This window comes from Tachypleus tridentatus, chromosome 8 (genome assembly GCF_004210375.1).
Source record: "Tachypleus tridentatus isolate NWPU-2018 chromosome 8, ASM421037v1, whole genome shotgun sequence".
NCBI classification, from domain to species: domain Eukaryota; kingdom Metazoa; phylum Arthropoda; class Merostomata; order Xiphosura; family Limulidae; genus Tachypleus; species Tachypleus tridentatus.
This window is the reverse complement of record NC_134832.1, coordinates 158,384,384-158,403,902: the sequence shown is the minus strand read 5'-3', so window position 1 is coordinate 158,403,902 and position 19,519 is coordinate 158,384,384. Positions and strand designations below refer to the sequence as shown.

The 19,519-nt window shown below is 31.8% G+C and overlaps 2 protein-coding genes and 1 long non-coding RNA gene across 15 annotated transcripts in view; 2 read left to right on the top strand and 1 right to left on the bottom strand.

The window, feature by feature from the left end:
* LOC143223816 (dynein axonemal heavy chain 12-like) overlaps positions 1-13,365 on the top strand; it is a 28,434-nt gene extending 15,069 nt beyond the window's left edge. Inside the window, exons 2-3 of the mRNA XM_076452295.1 lie at positions 9,299-9,413; positions 12,662-13,365. Coding sequence (XP_076308410.1) covers positions 9,299-9,413; positions 12,662-12,667 — 121 coding nt within the window. The 3' untranslated portion in view covers positions 12,668-13,365. The remainder of the gene's footprint in view (positions 1-9,298; positions 9,414-12,661) is intronic.
* Positions 1-19,519, top strand: part of LOC143223814 (dynein axonemal heavy chain 6-like) — a 753,870-nt gene that overhangs the window by 204,033 nt on the left and 530,318 nt on the right. For 2 of the 13 annotated variants that reach the window (XM_076452289.1, XM_076452290.1), the window contains one exon: positions 981-4,962. The exons of the other annotated variants lie outside the window; for them this stretch is intronic. In XM_076452289.1, coding sequence (XP_076308404.1) covers positions 981-1,181 — 201 coding nt within the window. In that variant the 3' untranslated portion in view covers positions 1,182-4,962. Of the gene's footprint in view, positions 1-980; positions 4,963-19,519 lie in introns of those variants that run through there. 13 annotated transcript variants of the gene reach the window in all.
* Positions 10,329-14,589, bottom strand: LOC143223819 (uncharacterized). Its single transcript, XR_013013152.1, has 2 exons — positions 13,560-14,589; positions 10,329-13,420 (listed from the first exon to the last, which is right to left on the bottom strand). It is a non-coding gene; the product is annotated as an uncharacterized LOC143223819 (long non-coding RNA).

Below are 19,519 nucleotides of genomic sequence, written 5' to 3'. Positions count from 1 at the left end.
AGTTAAAAGAGATGTTGAGATAAGAAGGGTCAGGCATTGTTACAAACTTGTGCATGCTCTACACAGTATGGTTAGTGGTGCACCATAAGCGACAGTCAATTCCTATTACTTTGGTGTAACCCAAAGGTTAGAAATGAATGCTGTTGACTAGCTGCTTTCTCTCTAGTCTTTCAATTTAAGCATTAGAGATAGTTAGTGCAGATAATCATTTTGTGGCTTTGCATGGATATCTGAAATAAAAAATCAATCCAGGAGAAATAAATTTTTACAAATGTTTTTTACTTACTAAGACAAGTCAAAAAGTAAATATTATATGTACAGAAAGTCTTTTCAATTTTCTTAGTATTATCTTGTGTGAAGGTAAACATCAAAAATATTCTTGAGGTTTGTCAGTTCTATTTGTTTGATGAACAGAAAGTACTAAAACAATATACATAGTTAAACAGATATCAAGCACAAACATTCATCTTTCCATCACAGTAAGGGCTGTTCTCCTCTTACATGTTATGTGACTGCTTTTATACTGTTATATGTCCTTAGTCTAATAAGCATGCTTTGGATGATACAAATGTTATTATTACAATGAACAAATGAAATATGTTTGACAAAAATGTCACTTTTTAAAATTTTTTATTGATTAACCCAGAATATGGTATTCAAATTCACACATTCTTCATGTCATATGTTGTAGAACTCAAGACAATTTTTAATGTAAAAATGTCTGTTTTTAATTATTAGGTTTTAAAAATGAAATATTATGGCTATAATATCATCAAACACCTTCTTGGTGTTTCTTATGTTATATATCAATCATTTTCATAATATCTCTATCTGTGTCAAAGGGAAAGAGTGGAAGTGTGTGTGTTGGGTGCCTAAAGATAGATTTATGTTTGTATGTGTGATAGTTTTGGAAATGTAAGAGTTACTAACAAAATAAGTTCCTGAAGTATTATAATTTTTGTGGAATGTATGTATTTTAGGAGTCATTTCTTATGGACGTGAACTCTGATCCACAGAAAGTTACAGACTTACTTTCTTCCTTGGCTGTGAGGTTAGAACAGATAACAGGACAGGCGTCCCAATATAAACAATACCAAAGAGATCTTCAGGTTCCAAATTTTAGAGAAGAGAATGCTCACAATTATAGTAAAAATGGTAGTAATGAAAATGTTGCATTATAAAAACTTGAATAAAAGTGTCCACACATGAAATTTGAATGTTTTAGTTTCTAGAATCAGACACTTTAATATTTTAATTTCTCAAAGAAACATTAAGCATTACAACATAGCATAAGAAATATCAATCTTACAGTTGTTTGGTGTGTGTGTGAGTTGTGATAGTTCATGTGTGGTTTATCAGCTGCACAAGTATTGGTATTTCTGCTTAGTCCATTGTATCTTAGAATTGAAGCTTTATAGCCTGTATTCTCATATTTATTCATACAATACATTACTATTTTTACAGCATCATTTATCAAATTTGGGTAAACACTCAACAAACCAGCAAATATGATTTTCTTTCTTCTCATCTCCACCATGTTTACATTATTCTTTATTATTGGTGTGTTAATGTTAACTTATTCATAACAAAATGTATATCACCATGAAATCTAAAGTTGGGTATGGTTTACATAAATAGCACAACCACTATTCCATGCTTGTAATGTGTTTCATCATTATTAGCTTTTTATTTGTGCACTGATGTGGCTTAACAGCAATGGTTAGTGTGGAACAAGAGAGGTATAAGAAAATAACAAATAGCAAGAGGTGCAGCATATACCAGGTTATCTGATAGATAATGTCCAAAAATTTAATACAGAAAGTGCATAATCATTTCTGTCTTTGTAGAAGGCTTTAGTGACTAATTATGTAGTAGGACATGTGTAAAAATATTCAAACAAATAAAAGAAACTAACCCAACTCCACTTTTTCAGATCATTAATCAAATAAACACTTATGAAGATGGATGTGTCTGGGGAGCACTTTAAATATGTAATGCTTTATGAGTTTGAAAAAGGCAGTAGTGAAGCAGAAACTACCCAAAACATTCAAGGTGTTTATAGGAGGTGTTAAAACTTGGAAAATGGGTCCATCATGATTTGACAGAAGCCAACCTTGGAGCAAGAGTGGCTATTTGTACTTTTCTGCACTCTTGTGAATGTAACTTACTTTTTTTGGGGGCAAAATAGTGACTGGAAACGAAAAATGGATATTTTATAAAAATGTTTAGTACTACAGACAATGGCTCAGTACAAATAAAATAGCTAAGGCACAACCCGAAATAGGAAAATCTTGTTAAACATTTGGTGGGATATTGTTGATGTGATTCACTTTGAGTTGCTGCCACTCAATGTAGCATTTACACCAGACTTCTATTGTTAACAGTTAGAGCACTTGAATGTTACACTGAAAGAAAAGAGGCCTGCTTTTATCATTTGTAAACGTGTTGTGTTATACCAGAATAATGTAAGGATCACATCTGAAAAGATTGAAGAGCTGGACTGGGGAAAACTTTCACATTCTCTTTATTCTCTAGACCTTGCCCCATCTGATTATAATTTATTTTGATGTTTGCAGAACTTTCTTAATGGAAAACAGCTTAGAACACATGAAGATGTCAAAACTATTCTCTATTACATTATTTTCCTTCAAATCCCAATGATTTTATAGAAGTGGAATTCAGAAGCTTGTGAATCATTGGCAGGAAATAATTAATAATAATGGAACATACATTGTTGATGAAATAACAGTAAAAGCATTTGAAATCCTTTCTCTTTTTCTGAACCTAAAATTGGACATGACTTAAGGGATGACATGATATGTACAGAAACCACATATTTACATCCTATTTAGATGGGCCTGACATTTTACAATCTTACATGAGTTGTACATATATTTGTTAGATACAGATTACAGTCTGCCCAGGAAAAGTTAAGTGTGAAAGATTTCTAAGAGCATATTGGACATTTTTAACTGCAAGAATCACAATCATTTGTTTTAACTTATTCTAATTGCATTTTTCTTTTATTTATTTTTGAAATGAAAACAAAAATGACATCTGAAATTATTTTTATCTCTACTGAATTAAAATAGAAAATATCAACATGTGACATGTCACACCCTTTTCTACAAATCTACTCTTAAATTCAAAAGAATAATGTTCAATGTTTTTATTTTATTTATAGAATTGTGTATGATATTTTCTCAGTTATTTGATCGTAATTTCATTGTGTGGCAACAAGACAAGTTGAATATAATGATTGGATTACATTTTATTAAGCTATTATATGATAAAAGTAACGGCTAAGAAATATTTTCAGTCATTTTAATACAGACAATAGAGATTGTCTGAAACTTCTATTAAACTTTTCAAAAAATTAAAATTGTTAGTTGTTTTAAACAATGCACATATGAATGTGTTATAAATAACAAAACATTTACATCAGTTCAGCATATAAAGCTCAAATACCATAACATCACTTGAGATTTGATACTTTTATATATTTTTGGTATTGATGGGATTGGTTTTAGTTTTCTCTGTGTATATTTTGCAATATACTTAGCTGTTAAGGTTCATATATGTGTAATATTTAAATGAAATAATTGTTATTCCAAAACATACTAACCATCAGCTGACAAAACAGCTATTCTTTGACATCAGCTCTGTCTATCTAATCATTGGTTTCATATATTGTTTTATAACCCATTTAAATGCCCTTAGCAATATCTAATTTGCAAATTTCTCCTCCCTCTTCTATGCATTTTCTATCCTGGTACTGTATACAAGTACCTGACTCAGATAATTTAATCACTTATTCTAATGACAACAATGTGTTGCTTATTTCCCCATTGTGGAATGTAATTTTCACACCATCTTGTGGATTTCAGTATAATTATAATTACAAAAAAAAGACATGATATTTGCAGGTATGAATTCCCATGTTACTGTTGCCAGCAAGGTAATTAATCCACCTTTCCATACTCCTCCTTTGTTATATAGCATCTCTTTTTCTTTGGTATGCAGTTTTCCATTTTTTTATCCACTGAGAAATGGAGACTTTCATTTGTCCTGGGGTGTTTTATTTTAGGGCTTCTGAAGTTATCTTTTTGTTGATCCTGGAGAGAATATGGATTCTGTTTTCTGACATTTTTCTTCACTATATTGACTTTTGAAGTCTGATTTGGATCCTAATCCTTTTTTTTCTATTCCTCATTTAGGTATGTGATTTTGTGTGGGGCTTTTGCTTGTCTTCTTTTAGTCTACTCCCATCTTGTTGATGAAGGTATTTATTTTCTTCTTCTCCTTGATATTTCTGGTTCAGGCTGGAAGCTTTAATATTGTATTATGTAATGAGATAGTCAGTTTTTTTATTATCTATGGAAGGAAATCCACTTTCTCCTCGTAATTCCAAATGTGAAATACTCTGACCTTAGGTCCTTAATTGAGCACAGGTTCCACATTCTCTACATAATTCTTGGGGCAAGCCAAATACTCATTATCCATTTGGTTAGGGAGAGAGAATGAGTATTTGTAATTCCATACTGGATGATTTCACCTGGACTAGTTCAGGTGAAAGTTTGTTCACTTCAGTGTTGCTTACTTTTTTGTTGTAGTTTTGTTGGTGCAAAACACGTCATTCTACAGTTACAGGTTGGGATTAAATCAAAAGTATATATATCTATGACATTGCAGTCCTATAGCCATTAATGCCAACGTGGGATATAGGGACCAAGGCCCCTTAATTCCAACCCTGAGTTGTTGCAGCTTTGATTGTCTGGTTGAGATTGGCTTGTAATAATTACTCATGTACTATTCCACCTTTGATATAGGAACTAAGTTTTGGGTGAAGAGCATACCTGTTCTGTATGTAGTGTGGTTCTCCCATTTGTGTACCACTTTTATCTTCATACACCACTGTTCAGTGCAGACACTTTCTGTATGGATCATGCTCACACAGTTCCCTCTACTTTCTGAGGGTGGGATTCTTGCTATATTGTCAGCTAATGGTAAATATGTTTTGGAAGTTAACATTTTCCGTTCAGGAAAATGTATTTTCAATAATACTCATCTTCACCGACTTCTACCCTGCTTCCCCACTGAGAGCCAGTGTCAGTCTTGATAAAGTGATTACACTATCTAAGTCAGATACTTATATATATAGTACCAGGATAGAGGACACATTGACAATGGTGGAGAAATTTGCAAATTAGATGTTACCAGGGCATTTACCTGCATTACAAAAGACTGAAGCATGTGAGACTAGTGCTTAAAAGTGCTTGGACAAGCCGATGGCAAAGAATGACTAAATTGTCAGTGGCAGTAACTATTACTGAAAATACATTTTAGTTCACAAAATGTTAAGTGACTATGAGAACAAAATATCAGTTCCCTAGTCTTATCTTTCTCACTTTTAAATATGAAAATGCACCAACAGTGTGAATTCATTTTACAATCTTAAATATGCTCAATAAGATCTTTGAACATCAGAGGTGCTATCCTAGTAACACTTTCCAATAATTCAATGTCCTTTATGAGGTAAGGAGCCCAAAATTGAATACTACTCCAAATGTGGCCAAACAAATGAACAATAAAATGACATTATAACTTTTTTGAAACTTTCACTCACTATTTTTGTAGATGCAGTCTGTAATCCTATTTGCCCTGCCACTGATTAGCAACAGCATATTGTGATGTTAAGTAATCGATTAGCCAGAACACAAAGAAAATAGAAGATTTTGTGAGAATGCAGACTAAAACAAATGCTTTTTTTAGCTAAAGGTGAACAAATGAATGATTAGGTGATGGTATACAGTCTGATGGTAGGACTATTGTGTTGTGATTTATTTGCTTGAATGAGTGTTGTTCCACTTGTTGTTTTTCTAGGGTTTCAATGTTTTAGGCTGATTCCCTTCATTAGGCAGTAAAGAATATGTTGCAGTATAATATATATGAATAATATATATACATACCGTATTTTATATTGTGTCATATTAACCTATCAATAATTATTAACATATCACTTAACAGTTCGTGTGTAATCTAACCAGAAAACCTAATTATCATAGTTTTTCAGTGTGTGCTATTTAAGGTACTTTTAAAACAGTTCACAACTATTTACAGCTGTTCCAGTTTTGATGTATGTGTTGAAAGTTTTAACATCTAACTTCAAGTCTCTTCATCAAATACATTTAATGTTTTGTACTGCTGTTTTGTATAAGATGAAATATGGAATATAAAAAAAAACTGGAGAATAAAACATTGGAAAATATCCAGAATAATAAGTTTTCATTAATCAGTGATGAATCACCAACCAATAACGATAAAAATTGTTGGATGTTTTACTTGATTATCTTGCCCATAAAGCTAAATATTTAAGTGAAACAATGAACCATTGAGTGTGATAAAAGCTGATATTGAGTCCTTGTATAATGAAAGTGTTAAGCTATGGGAAAAGCAAAGATTTATGCACATGGTAGAACATAACATTATTTATAGGACTAAAGAATGTATTAAAGACAAGGTTATAAGGGGTGACCAAACTTCTTGACATAAATGGGGTTGTGAGCACATTAAAAGGTTGTGATAATCCAAGTTTTTTTTGTATTTCTTTAGCTCAGAGTTGGGGCCCGGCATGACCAACTGTGTTAAGGCATTCGACTCTTAATCCGAGGGTCACGGGTTCGAATCCTGGTTGCACCAAACATGCTAATATTCATTGATATTCAATCCCACTATTCGTTGGTGAAAGAGTAGCCCAAGAATTGTCAGTGGGTGGTGATGACTGGCTGCCTTTTTCATGTCTCACACTGTTAAATTAGGGACGGCTAGCAAATATAGTCCTTGAATAGCTTTGTGTGAAATTCAAAACAAACAAACAAAGCTCAGAGTTGGACTCAAGATCTCTCATGTGTTGGACAAGTGCTCTAATGTCAGGTTTTTATGTATGTAGGCCAGATTATTTACAGTAGGTAATAACTTTCAACAGTAAACAAACAGCACAGTCTACTTGTTTTAAAATAATGTATTAAAACAAGTCAAACATGTATACAAAGTTCAGTATACTCGTGTATTGCAGTTGTATTCAGTGCTTAAAATAATTGTCCCTTTTTAATCATAACTCCACACAAGCTGGTTTATTTAATTTAGAACATAGTTTGACAAGATGCATTATTGTTGTCAGAAGTTTTCATAATTAATAGAATGACAGATTTTCAGCAGAAGACAATTTTATCCTAACTCCATGTACACATATTCATAAAAATCTTGAATCACACCTGTGGAAAATGTATTTTATTTGTCAATAACCTTGTGTGTATATAAAGCATTTTATAAATCTTTTATAAAGATTTGGTTGGTTAAAGTAGTGGTCTAACACAAGGTTTAAGGCATCATGAAAAATGTGATGAGATGTTTCCTTGAAATTTGTGTGTTGTTTGGAGTTAGTAATCAATAGGTAAATAATATTCAGGAGATAAAAATAAGGGATAATGAACATATCTTTATTGTTCCACCTTTTTCTGTAGTCTCACACCCACTCTTTAAAAACAGTTTTTTAAATTCCTGATCATTTAAGATAGTTTTGTAGGCTTTTTATACAAATTTGAACATTTTTCTAGTTGTCTTAAGCATATGTGAGAAACAAAAAAATATTATTGAAGCCTGCACATTGTTGTGTATTGATTTGTTCAAGCCATTAAAAAAATTAGTATTATGTGAATGATTTTGTTAACATCAAATTATGTACCTTACTTTAAAATAAAATTGTTTCATGTTAATATTATTTATTTAAAACTAGTATATTAACATTGTATCACTGATGGTTGAATTGTTGAATGTGATATAGCTTTTTTTTATTCAGTTTTTAACATACAAAATTGTAATATAGATTATGTAACAGAATTTAAGAAATGCCGTGACTAAATTAAATTCTTATTATTTTAGAAAACCTTTACATTAGGAAATAAAATTACTGGAAACTATAATACTTTTAAATTTGCAATGCATGCTTGAAATAAATATAAAGAAAGAATAAAACAATTAGCTGTGCAAACTTCATGGTATATTTTATGAGGTGTATTGAAAATTACCTTGTAATTTAAATAATTCAGTATGTATCATGTACAAAAAATTAAACACTGGTGTAGGAATCCAGATTTTAAAAGCCATTTCTTTTATCTTAGGATATGGATAATCCATCTAAAATGTTGCTTGTTCTGCCTTCCCAGCTTCTGTCCTTGGAAATTGTTTTGTAATTTAAATGATTCAGCAGGTATAACATGTGTAAAAAAAAAAAATAAATAATATCCATATTTTTTTGAGGTCACCAGGAATGACAGTTTCGAGTGGTTGAAATAGTTGAGATACTACTTGGATGTGTATGCTGATAACTGTATTGTTAGGATTTCAATATATGAGTATAATTACAGCTATGAATATCTTGGTTCTTTTCCTTGTCTGGTGGAACACTCCACTCGCTGTGAGGATCTTGTTTAGCTTTTCTTCTCCTTTACTGTAAGTGCTAAATATAGATACTTATTTATACAGTCCCCTTTGTTAGATACTAGAGTGAAATGTACATCGTTAGGGTCTCATTCACTGTGATATATAATTTTGTTATAGAATCAGTAATAGATACGTTCCTCCAGATGCTTTCTTATTTATATTAAAGTCTGCCAAAACACTGTAGCATAATTAAAATCAAAAAATAAAAGTCCAGATTGTTTGTTCTTCTGTAATGACAGGCCTTTCTAACCAACATTTAAATGTGTATAATAGTCTTCTGTGTGTGTGTGTGTGTGTGTGTGTGTATGTTTTTGAATTAACTTGCCTTTCAACTTGTTGAAAATGCACCTTTAAATAATTTCAATCAAGTAATATGACACCAAATGTAAACTTGTAACCAGTCTGAACATGTCTTATCAAAAGTATGCAGATAAATGGTTTGCATTATGAGTGGCAGATATGTCATACAACTGACAAGATAACCAATTGATAAAACAGATATGACATTGAAATAAATTATTATTAATCCAAAATCTTTATTTTTTGTTACTAATATAATGCATTTTATTTTTCTTTGTTAGTTTGTAAATCAGAAGTATTATAATATATATGTGATTTTCTTAAGAGTTAACCTGTTAATTACACTGTAATAAGTTATAAAGAGTATTCAAAGTGATGTACCCACAATCCACTGAAAAGTGATACAAGATAACTAATGAAACCACATTTTACATTTTTGTCTCCGCAAAAGATCACTGCTACTTATATATGATGGGTGCTCTTGAATTAAACTTAGGGGAGCAGCTACTGGCCCTGCAGGGACTGGGAAAACAGAAACTATAAAAGATTTAGCCAAGTCATTTGCAGTTTGGTGTGTTGTGTTTAATTGCTCTGAAGGAACTAATTACAAAGTAAGTCAGTGAGCAATGCTCAAAACTTAATTTCTAAAATAAGATAATACCAGATCCCTTTTGAAGTGGGATATTTCAAATTTTGGAAGATAACAGTTTAAAGGTTACTAAAGGTACTATTTGTGGTAAGGCTGGAAGATAGGAATGTAATTGAATATGTAAGATTAATATCATTTTGTAATACGTTTGAGGCAATTTTGAAATTAATTATAATGTTTACATTTTAGTATTTGAAAAACAAATTCCAAAATATGTTTTATGATAAATCTGATAAAAATTAAACACAGCCAATGCTACAGTTACTCTCATGTTTTCATCTCTTGATGTGGTTGTATGATGGATAATTATATTCTGGTATCATATTTACCTTCTTCTCACAAAACTAGCTGTTCTTGTTCAGTGGTACCCTCTATATTAAAACTTTTTCTTTATCCATTCCACAAGCCTTCCACTCCTCCTTCTCCATCTGTTGGAAGTGCAAGATTCCAACATGCATCTCTTGTAGGTCATCATGCATGAACTCTTCATTAGCAAGAGTATGATATAATCATGTGATGCATGTGACTTCCTCTGCAATCATCTACTGTATTATAATTCCTTGGTCAGCAGTATTTGAGCTCAGACATATTCTTTTGTTTGTTTATTGCTGTATGTTTGATTTTGTTTTTCTCATGAAGTAGTTATTCTTTGCTTTAATTTTATTTCTTCAACCTGATTCTTATGTTCATATTTATCCCATACCTTTTGTTTTCCCATACTGTAGAACTTTTACTTTCCCTATTCTTAACATTCTTATACTTTCTTTTTAGATGCATCACCCTTCCAGACATCTTACCCTTCCAGATTGGGACATTAATGTGGCTCAATTTTCCTTTACCCCCTGTTTAACCCATTTTTCTCATTTTCCGTCTTTAATTTTTCCCTTAAGTCATATTTCCTTTTTCTCTTATCCTGTGGATGCTAAAGATCAGATTTGTTTACCATTGAAGTTTCACTTATCCTTTGTCAACCTACCCACATTCTCCTTTATTCAGATTGTTTCTTTCACTCAAAATCTTTGGCAGCTTGGGAGGGATGTTCTTTCTTTTCTTCTATTCCCATCTTTGTTTTTGACCAAGATTCAAATGTGCTTCTGTGTCTAGTCAATGTTCTTCATTCTTATATAGCCTACACTACTAACTTGCAGGGAACAGTTTCCATTTCTTTATCCTCTGACAATCCTCCACCCTTCATATCTTTCACCCTCTACTCTTACCAGTTGAGTCCACCCTATGGTTTGGTTGGCCTATTCTTCCCTACCTTCTTCCTCCCAGACATTGTTATCTCAACAAATTTGACACCTCACTTTTTCCATTGGTTTTCATCTGCATTGTCCAGTGGAGGAGAATATGCAATCTGACATATGAACCATTACTTGTACAGGTTCATCTCTCACTATCTTTATCATATCATGGTTTCCTCTTCACTGGAGTCTTGTGTACCACTTGTGGCTGTTATTCAGTCTTTAGTGCAACTCTAGCTGGTAAGTGTTGATTCATACTTTATTTCTTTATTTACTTTTTATCACATGGATTCCACTCTGTGGTGAGTGATGCCTGACAAGATATTCTTGACTCTAAATCCACATTGTACAGCCATGTCAACTTGCACTTTATCTTCCATGCTTTGCATACTGACTGCAAAGATGTGGTGTTACACAAGATTGTTTAAACGTGAATAACTTTGCAGAATTTTGCTTGGACTGGTACTACCCATGGACTGTGTGGGTAAAGCAGAAGGAGATTGTTGTTCATGCCTAGAGGGAATAACTCGTTAAGGTCTGTTTTTGAAAATAAGGTTTGGTGGTTACCCATCACAATGTTTCTTGTGATAACATTCCTGTGGACTACCTGATGTATTGTCACCCTCCTTTCTTCAAGTGGAGTATGGGATTCATTGCCACATTCCAGTTCCAAGTTCCTGGAATGGTTGTGCATGCTCACTGTGGAGATGAGGTGTTCCACATTATTGCTTGAAAGTGAATATCTTTGCAGTATTTTACTTCATAAACATGTCTGTCTCAGATTGTATCACCCATAGACTGCATGGGTAAAGCAGAAGAAGATTGCTATCCATGCCTAGAGTGAATAACTCATTATGGTCTGTTTTTGAAAGTAATGTTTAGTGGTCACTCATTGCAATACTTCTTGTGATAAATTCCTCTGGACTCTCCAATGCATTCTCACCCTTCTTTAATCATTTCAGTTCCAAGTTACTAGGGTGGTAGACCCTTGTGGCACCCTGCTGAACAAGCTTCACACAATAACCATTCAGTTTCAGAGTAGGTAGGTGGTACTTTGCAGGTGTTGATGATATAATAGCCACCAATTTTGCAATAATCCATACAGTTGAGTGAGAAGTCAAAATGTAGTTCACCTCTTTTAATTGGGAACCATCTTTTTATCCTAGTGTGGATGTCTGTACCCTATGAGCAGATTTTGGATTTAGAGTGAATTAGTCAACATAAGTTTTCACACAGGTTTCAGGTTGTTTATCTTCCTGACTTGATTTTTTCCATCTGTGTTGTGGGTCACAGCAAGGAAAAGTGGGATTGTTCCAAACTATCCTTGTCCTCTCTTTTACAGGGATGTTATTGCCATTTGGATGGCCCCATTCTGTTTAACAGTTGGAGGAGTTGATTACATGAAACGGACATCCTTTTGATATCAGATGTCAAGTATTTGGACTGATAGCTCAGAGCTAATCCTAGTGTCGTACCCAAAAATCAGAGTGGTTTTCACTCTCCCAGTTTTTTGGGTTTGAGATGAAGATGATATGATCCTCTCCTTACCCTTGCATAAATGTCTGTACCCCACAAGAAGGATTTGGAGGTAGTGGGCTTAATGAGAATGGTCCACTGTGCTATAACCACTTTTATCATTGTAGGATTAAGTTACAATATCTTCTGCTGGTTAGGATTACCTTCCTACAACGTTCTGTCTTACTTGGATGTGCTCTTCTTAATTTCCACCCTTATATCTTACACATTTCACACACGGGTAAAAAAAGTATACGTGACTCAGAAATGGTGTGCTTCTCCTCTTTAAATCTCTCAGTTTCAGGGGTATACATCATATGCTTGCACTGATCCCGTTTTATTTTGTGAGAGGAGGTATGTAATGTATCAGAAGTTATAATTTTCCTACACTGAAAATGTGTTTCTGATGAGCAATTATAATTTCCTACCCTTCCTCTCCACTTTTCTCCAGTGCTGACATCTGCCAAGTTTCAAAGTGGTGGTTTGTTAGAGGACTGAAGAGAGAATCACATGTGTCATGTGAGCATATCATTCTCCTATTGGTGAAGAGGCTACACATGATGGCTTTCATGAGACACATGTTGGAATCATGCAACTTCAATATGGAAAGGAGGAGGGGCAAAAGGCTTGTCGCATGCATTATATGCAAATAAACAGCACTGAACGAGAATAGCTACTGTTGTGAGAGAAGTATAAGTATGTATCAGAAATACATTTTCAGTATTGGAAAATTATAACTTGTAACTATCATGTGTGTTGCCAAAAACAGATACAGCTTTTTAAAAATATTTAATTTGAGTTTGATTATCAGTATCTAATAACAATAACTTTTCAGTCCACCTATTATTAAATGATCATAGTTTATGTTCTGTTTTTTCCTTACGTTTTAACAATTTAAAATATAGTGGCAGTGCTTTCATTTTCTAGTAAAGAGCTCTTCTTATTAGCTAACCATCTCTCCACTGACATTTTTTACTTTGCATGTCACAAGATGTTAGTAAATTACAATTAAATGTAATTAAACTACATTTTTCATGGTATAGCAATAAATATAGCTTAAAAATGTAGCTAATAATCCATATTTTAATAGTGTAATAATAATTTCAAATTTTTAATTTTATAAGGCAGTATTAAAAAAAAAATTTCCATTTGTGATAATTGAGTCATTGTCTTTCTTGGCATTCTCTTATCTCTGACTTCTTCACCACCTCTGGAAAAATATGAAATTTAACTTAAATTACTTGGTATAACATTGTTGTCATTGAGGTAATGCATAATTTTTAAAGCTTTCAATCTGATTTGATTACAGACCACAAAATAAACAATCAGCCTCTTCTTTCAACACTCACCTATCACATCCTCTTCTTCAGATATTTCCAAGAGTTCTCTCTGGTGTTCAGTACTATATTTTCTTTAACCAGTAGAAATCCAAGGGTTTACTTTATCAAACAATGCATTATATTATCTTCTTTACTGTAAATTATCAATTTTGCTTTTGATTAAAGTTTTATTTTTAAGAGAAACATACTGACAAGCTTAAATGAATTTTTAGTGACTCTTGTCACACAGTTAGCAAGAAAAAAAATGTGATAGTTAAAATATATTGCCTGCTATTATTCTGTGTTATTTGGTGCATTATTTAGTGTATTACTACTGTTACTATAAAAAAGTAGGGTTAAGTATTATTGAATGTTGATAGCAAATAAAAAGATGTCCTAGATAAGCACTTTATTAGTATTAAAAGTGGCATTAAAAGTCTTAGCATAAAGCTCTATTCATGTTGTCTTAAGAGACAAGAGAAGTCTACAGAAAACCTCAATTTATTCAATCAATATATTGCTTAAATCCACTTTAAAAATGTCTATATTCTTGAAAAATATTGTAAAATTCTTGAGTTGTTTATATATTTCTTAAAGTTTTGTCTGATTCTTTTACTGTGTTGGGAAACTGTTTATAAGAAGTAATTCTTGATGGAGAGAAACCCACTTGAAATAATAATGTATCTAAGAACAGCTGGTATGGGTATTAATACTTTTATTGATAAAGAGAGAACAGCATTTTGACCTTCCTGGGTCATCTTCAATTTAAGAAAGAGAAATTTGAATGTGACTGTTGGCAGACACATTTTAGGGACGAGAGTATAAATGGGTACAGGATTGTAGGGGGCGTTACAGGTGGATGTTAGGTTATTAATTAGTATAGGTATAAAGGTGTTCCTTTATATTGGTTTTAGTTGCTGTATAAGCAGGGCTTCTCTGAATTTGCATTTGTTTCCTAACTTAGTAAATGGGGGTTTTCTATGGTAATGCTGTGTTTATTTGATTTGCAGTGTTCAAAAATGTTTGATTTGTTCTTTGGATCTAGTTTCCATTTTTCTGTTTGTTTCTCAATATAGTATTGGGTATAGTATATTCATTGTATTTTATAAATTATGTTAGTGTTGTGTTTGCCAGTTTAGTTTTTTACATTGTGTGGACTTTAGTTTTGAACTTAGTTTTGAATAAATTTGGTGTTTACTAGAATGTTGTGTTTTTACATGTTTTACTCAAATGTTGGTTATTTTCTTTTGCTGATGTTGAAAACATATCATATGCAGCAGTATACGATTTTGTAGTCTGTTGTATTTTGGGATTTACTAATGTTTGTCTCTTGTTGATCTAGGTGTGCGAGTATAATTTTTAACAGTTCTTTGAGGAAATTTGTTGATGAAGTGCTGTTTTATTTTGTTGATTTCATCATTAATTTTATCAGGTGAACATAGCTTTGTGGCTGTGTTTATTTGGTTTCTTAATATGTTGAGTTTCTGTTTTGTTTCATGTGCTGAGTCCTAAATTACTAGAACTGATACACAATTAAAACAAATCACAGAAAAATCACCCATACTGGATTATACATTATACCATTCAAGGAGCAATAAACAATAACATTATGTATTAGTAGATGTATACTGTTACAAGCTATAAGGCATTGAAAATAAACAGTTCTAGTATTCCATTACAACTTTATATCATTCCAGAAAAAAATGTAATTGAGGTTTATTTCTTAACTTTATATGAAGGTAGGGAGGTCAGTTAAGTCCACCAACCCAGTATAGTGTCATGGTAGAGAAAATAAGAGAGGTAATACAAAATGTCTCTGAAAACAAATCATTTCACACTGATTTAGAAAATTTCAGAGATTATGCAAATAAAGTTTGGAAAGTTTCAGATGACAACAATATTTTTAACATGAAAATCACTTTGCATTTGGACCAGTTAATCATCTTACTCCATATACTTATGGAAAAATGTTAATAAAAATACATAATCGAAAATTCCAATTCTTTTGTCTGCAAAGGATATGCATACTGTATGCCAAGTCTTGTGAAGCTACATTAGGTACTATCACTGTTATGGTGCATAGATATATTCCTAGTTACATGATACACAAACCAGTTATGGAAGTGTTAATTTCAGTTTCTGTGTTATATCTTGTGTAACAGTACACTTCTGTAAAATCTGGTAAAGAGATTTTAATGTTGTATTTCTACTTCTTATAAAGCAGAAACAATATATTTGTAATTTGTGTTGTCCTACAGAGAAATTTTGAAAGAGGTAAATGTATAGGAGGAGTGGTTGTATCATGACTCAAGGTGTCTACTTTTGTTGTTTAAAGTTTGTATAGGAGGAGTGGTTGTATCATGACTTGAGGTGTCTACTTTTGTTGTTTAAAGTTTGTATAGGAGGAGTGGTTGTATCATGACTTGAGGTGTCTACTTTTGTTGTTTAAAGTTTGTATAGGAGGAGTGGTTGTATCATGACTCAAGGTGTCTACTACTTTGTTGTTTAAAGTTTGTATAGGAGGAGTGGTTGTATCATGACTCTACTTTTGTTGTTTAAAGTTTGTATAGGAGGAGTGGTTGTATCATGACTCAAGGTGTCTACTTTTGTTGTTTAAAGTTTGTATAGGAGGAGTGGTTGTATCATGACTTAAGGTGTCTACTTTTGTTGTTTAAAGTTGGTTGTATCATGACTTTTGTCTGTTGTAAAGTTTGTATAGGAGGAGTGGTTGTATCATGACTTAAGGTGTCTACTTTTGTTGTTTAAAGTTTGTATAGGAGGAGTGGTATCATATCAAGGTGACTTTTGTTGGTTTGTATAGGAGGAGTGGTTGTATCATGACTTGTCTACTTTTGTTGTTTAAAGTTTGTATAGGAGGAGTGGTTGTATCATGACTCAAGGTGTCTACTTTGTTGTTTAAAGTTTGTATAGGAGGAGTGGTTGTAGTAAGGTTCTACTTTTGTATCATGACTTAAGGTGTCTACTTTTGTTGTTTAAAGTTTGTATAGGAGGAGTGGTTGTATCATGACTTAAGGTGTCTACTTTTGTTGTTTAAAGTTTGTTTTTTCTCGTGAATTTCAGTTGAGCTTTATTATTTTTCAGATTTTTTTATTTGCCTACAGCTATAATCAGAATTACCATGTCACTGAATATTTAAGATACATTGATTTCAAAATTAAAAAAGACTGAATAAGAATCTCTTGTATTTATTAATGTACACCAGGTGACAGCTGTCTTGTTTCAGGTAAATGGATAAAATAATAATAATAATAAAGTGAGTTTGTTTTTAAGTTAAATATGGAAAGAAACGTTTTGTACAAGTAAGACATCAGTTGAAAACTAATTCTGAGGAAATTGTTAACAGAGTTATCTTATTGAGTAAAACTTTTGTTTCCCTAAATTATAATATTTCCCCAGGGCAAGAACATGTTTGTGTATGCATATAATTCATGACTAAACATTAAAATAACAAAAGTAATATGATAAACTTTAAAACAGTAGATCTTAGCAAACTAAAAGCCTGTATTTCTGTTAATTCTATAATTTGTAGTGAAAATGAACCTGTTTACATTAGGTAATCTGACTTTACCTGTTAACACAATTATAGTTTTATATTTATTTCAAGACTAGCACTGATATTTATGGTTTAAAAAAATGTATAATTTTACTAAATGTAGGGTGACTGTTTTGTATTATTTCACGTACAGGAGGCATGACTTCTGACAGTTGAAAAATTTACAAAAGGATGAATAATTTTTAGTGTAATTTATGGTGGGCATCTTCAGAAAATATTGTTAATTCTTATGTTTTAGCATGGAGGCAGTTGTCTGTAATTTACTTGCTTTGATTAATCACAGGGAGACATTGCTATAAAAATTGTATTGGCTCTTTGGACCACCATTGTAAATGGTATTTAACATGATCCATCCCCATGTCTACTGTGTCCCAGTATTATATTGACCTCAGATTTTATTTTCTCCACTCAATAGAAAACGTGTACAAAGAAATTATGTGCTTCTTTTATTTGTTTTACCATTTATTTTACTGTATTCTGTGTAAAACATTTTTAATATTTAATATGTAGTAGAGCACAGTAGAATGTAAAAATCATATCCAGTAGTTTGTTATATTATACTAATCATTGATGTTGATACTGGGCTTGGAGTCTGAAGCATGAAAACTCATTATTTTATTTTTCACCAGTACAATCTGGTAACTTCACGACACATTTGGCTATCTCAAACAGCTTTAAGCCCTTAACAATATATGCATATTTATGCTTAAATTTTATTGCTTTTTGAACTGTGTCTAACTGATGATATCACTACACAAGTTGTGAACCACTTTGTAAACATGTAGCTTAGGTTACCTGAAGAAATTATGTTATGCATTGGTTACTAATGAGCATATCACAGGAAAACGTTTTGTTTTTTTATTTATTTAACCTAATCTAAAACTTATATTTTATTTACCTTTATAATAATAAATAATACACATGAAAAACTGAAAATATAGTACTTACCTGGATCTTTTTTTTATCAACTCTTAATTAAAACTATTATTATAATGGTATTACTGCACTAAATGATTTTTAGTTAATCAAAAATGCAACAAACAATACAAAATAACATGCTTAAAGCACATATTGTCCTAGGACTAACAAAATTTTCTGGCTTTCTTACCATTCAGTAAGACCCAATAAAAATTTAGCTAAACTTGCCAATGCGTTTCTTGTGGGAATAAAATTTGCACTGGAAGCAAAATAAACAAACTCCTGAACAGAAAATTATGTAATATAATATTTGGATTTCTGTTGGTTAAAAGTAATATAATTTTAAATATCAAAGAGAACTAAATATTGGAAACTTGTGAAAGAGAAAACTTAATTGTGGGTGTGGCTAAAGGGACTTGATTTTCTAGTTTATAGCTCTGTAACCAAATAAGATTGAAGGCTATAAAAAAATTATACTTTGTCTGAGTAATAACAATATTATAATGAGCGACTTATGTCAAATTTTGTAGTTCTTCAAGAAGTGGTCAATGAATAAGAGAAGAGAAAATACTTAAAATGCAAATATCACAATTCTGAAACAATGGAAAATTGAAGACATTTTTAAATGTTGTCTAAAAAACTAGGAAATTAAAACTATAATTTCCAAATTTATTTTACAAGCTAAGTTTTGTTGCCAAGTTTACTTACCATGATAATAAAAGTAACTTTATTAAATTTTGAATATAACTCAGTAAACTCTCATGACATGCCTCAAGCAATATGATCAATGTAAGTATGAAAGAACAAAAGCCCAAGCACTGACCCTCAGGTACTCCATAATTAACAAGCGTACAGTTTAATTGAGGCACTCAAGTGATCAATGTTGTTTGGAAAGTTTAAATAGTCTCAAACCAGGTACTCTACATGGAAACCATAAATATGTAAAAAGCCACTGATCATGCGAGTACTTAGTTAATACACTGAACTTTCAGAAAAACGTCATTCATATACTGGTTGACTTGCCAAACCTTTATCTTTATTTATAATTACTTTCACTTTCATTTCTTTCGTAAATTATCCGATATTTCCAGCTGTTATTTCATTCAATTGATCCAAAATAACAGTTCTTTTCCAATAAATGATAAGACTGATACGATATGCATGTTCACGTAATGTTGGAATTTTACCTTTTTTTCTCAACACTTTACTTATGTTTATTCATTTTAAATTTTAAGTTTCTTTCACTTTGATCAATGTATACAACAAAGTTAAAACTATTGCTTGCCAAAATTCCATCAGTAACAGCCTTTTATTTACTAGTATTCTTCAGCTTTCCTCACTACCAAAGTTAGAATAAGTTGACTAAATTTCATTAAACAATGTTTATACCCCATTATGACAAGAGGGCACAATGTTAAAATTTAAAAAAACAAAGGCAAGGTACCACCAAGACTTATTTTTATATCAGTGTGATTGGTTTATGAAATTAGTTATTGTT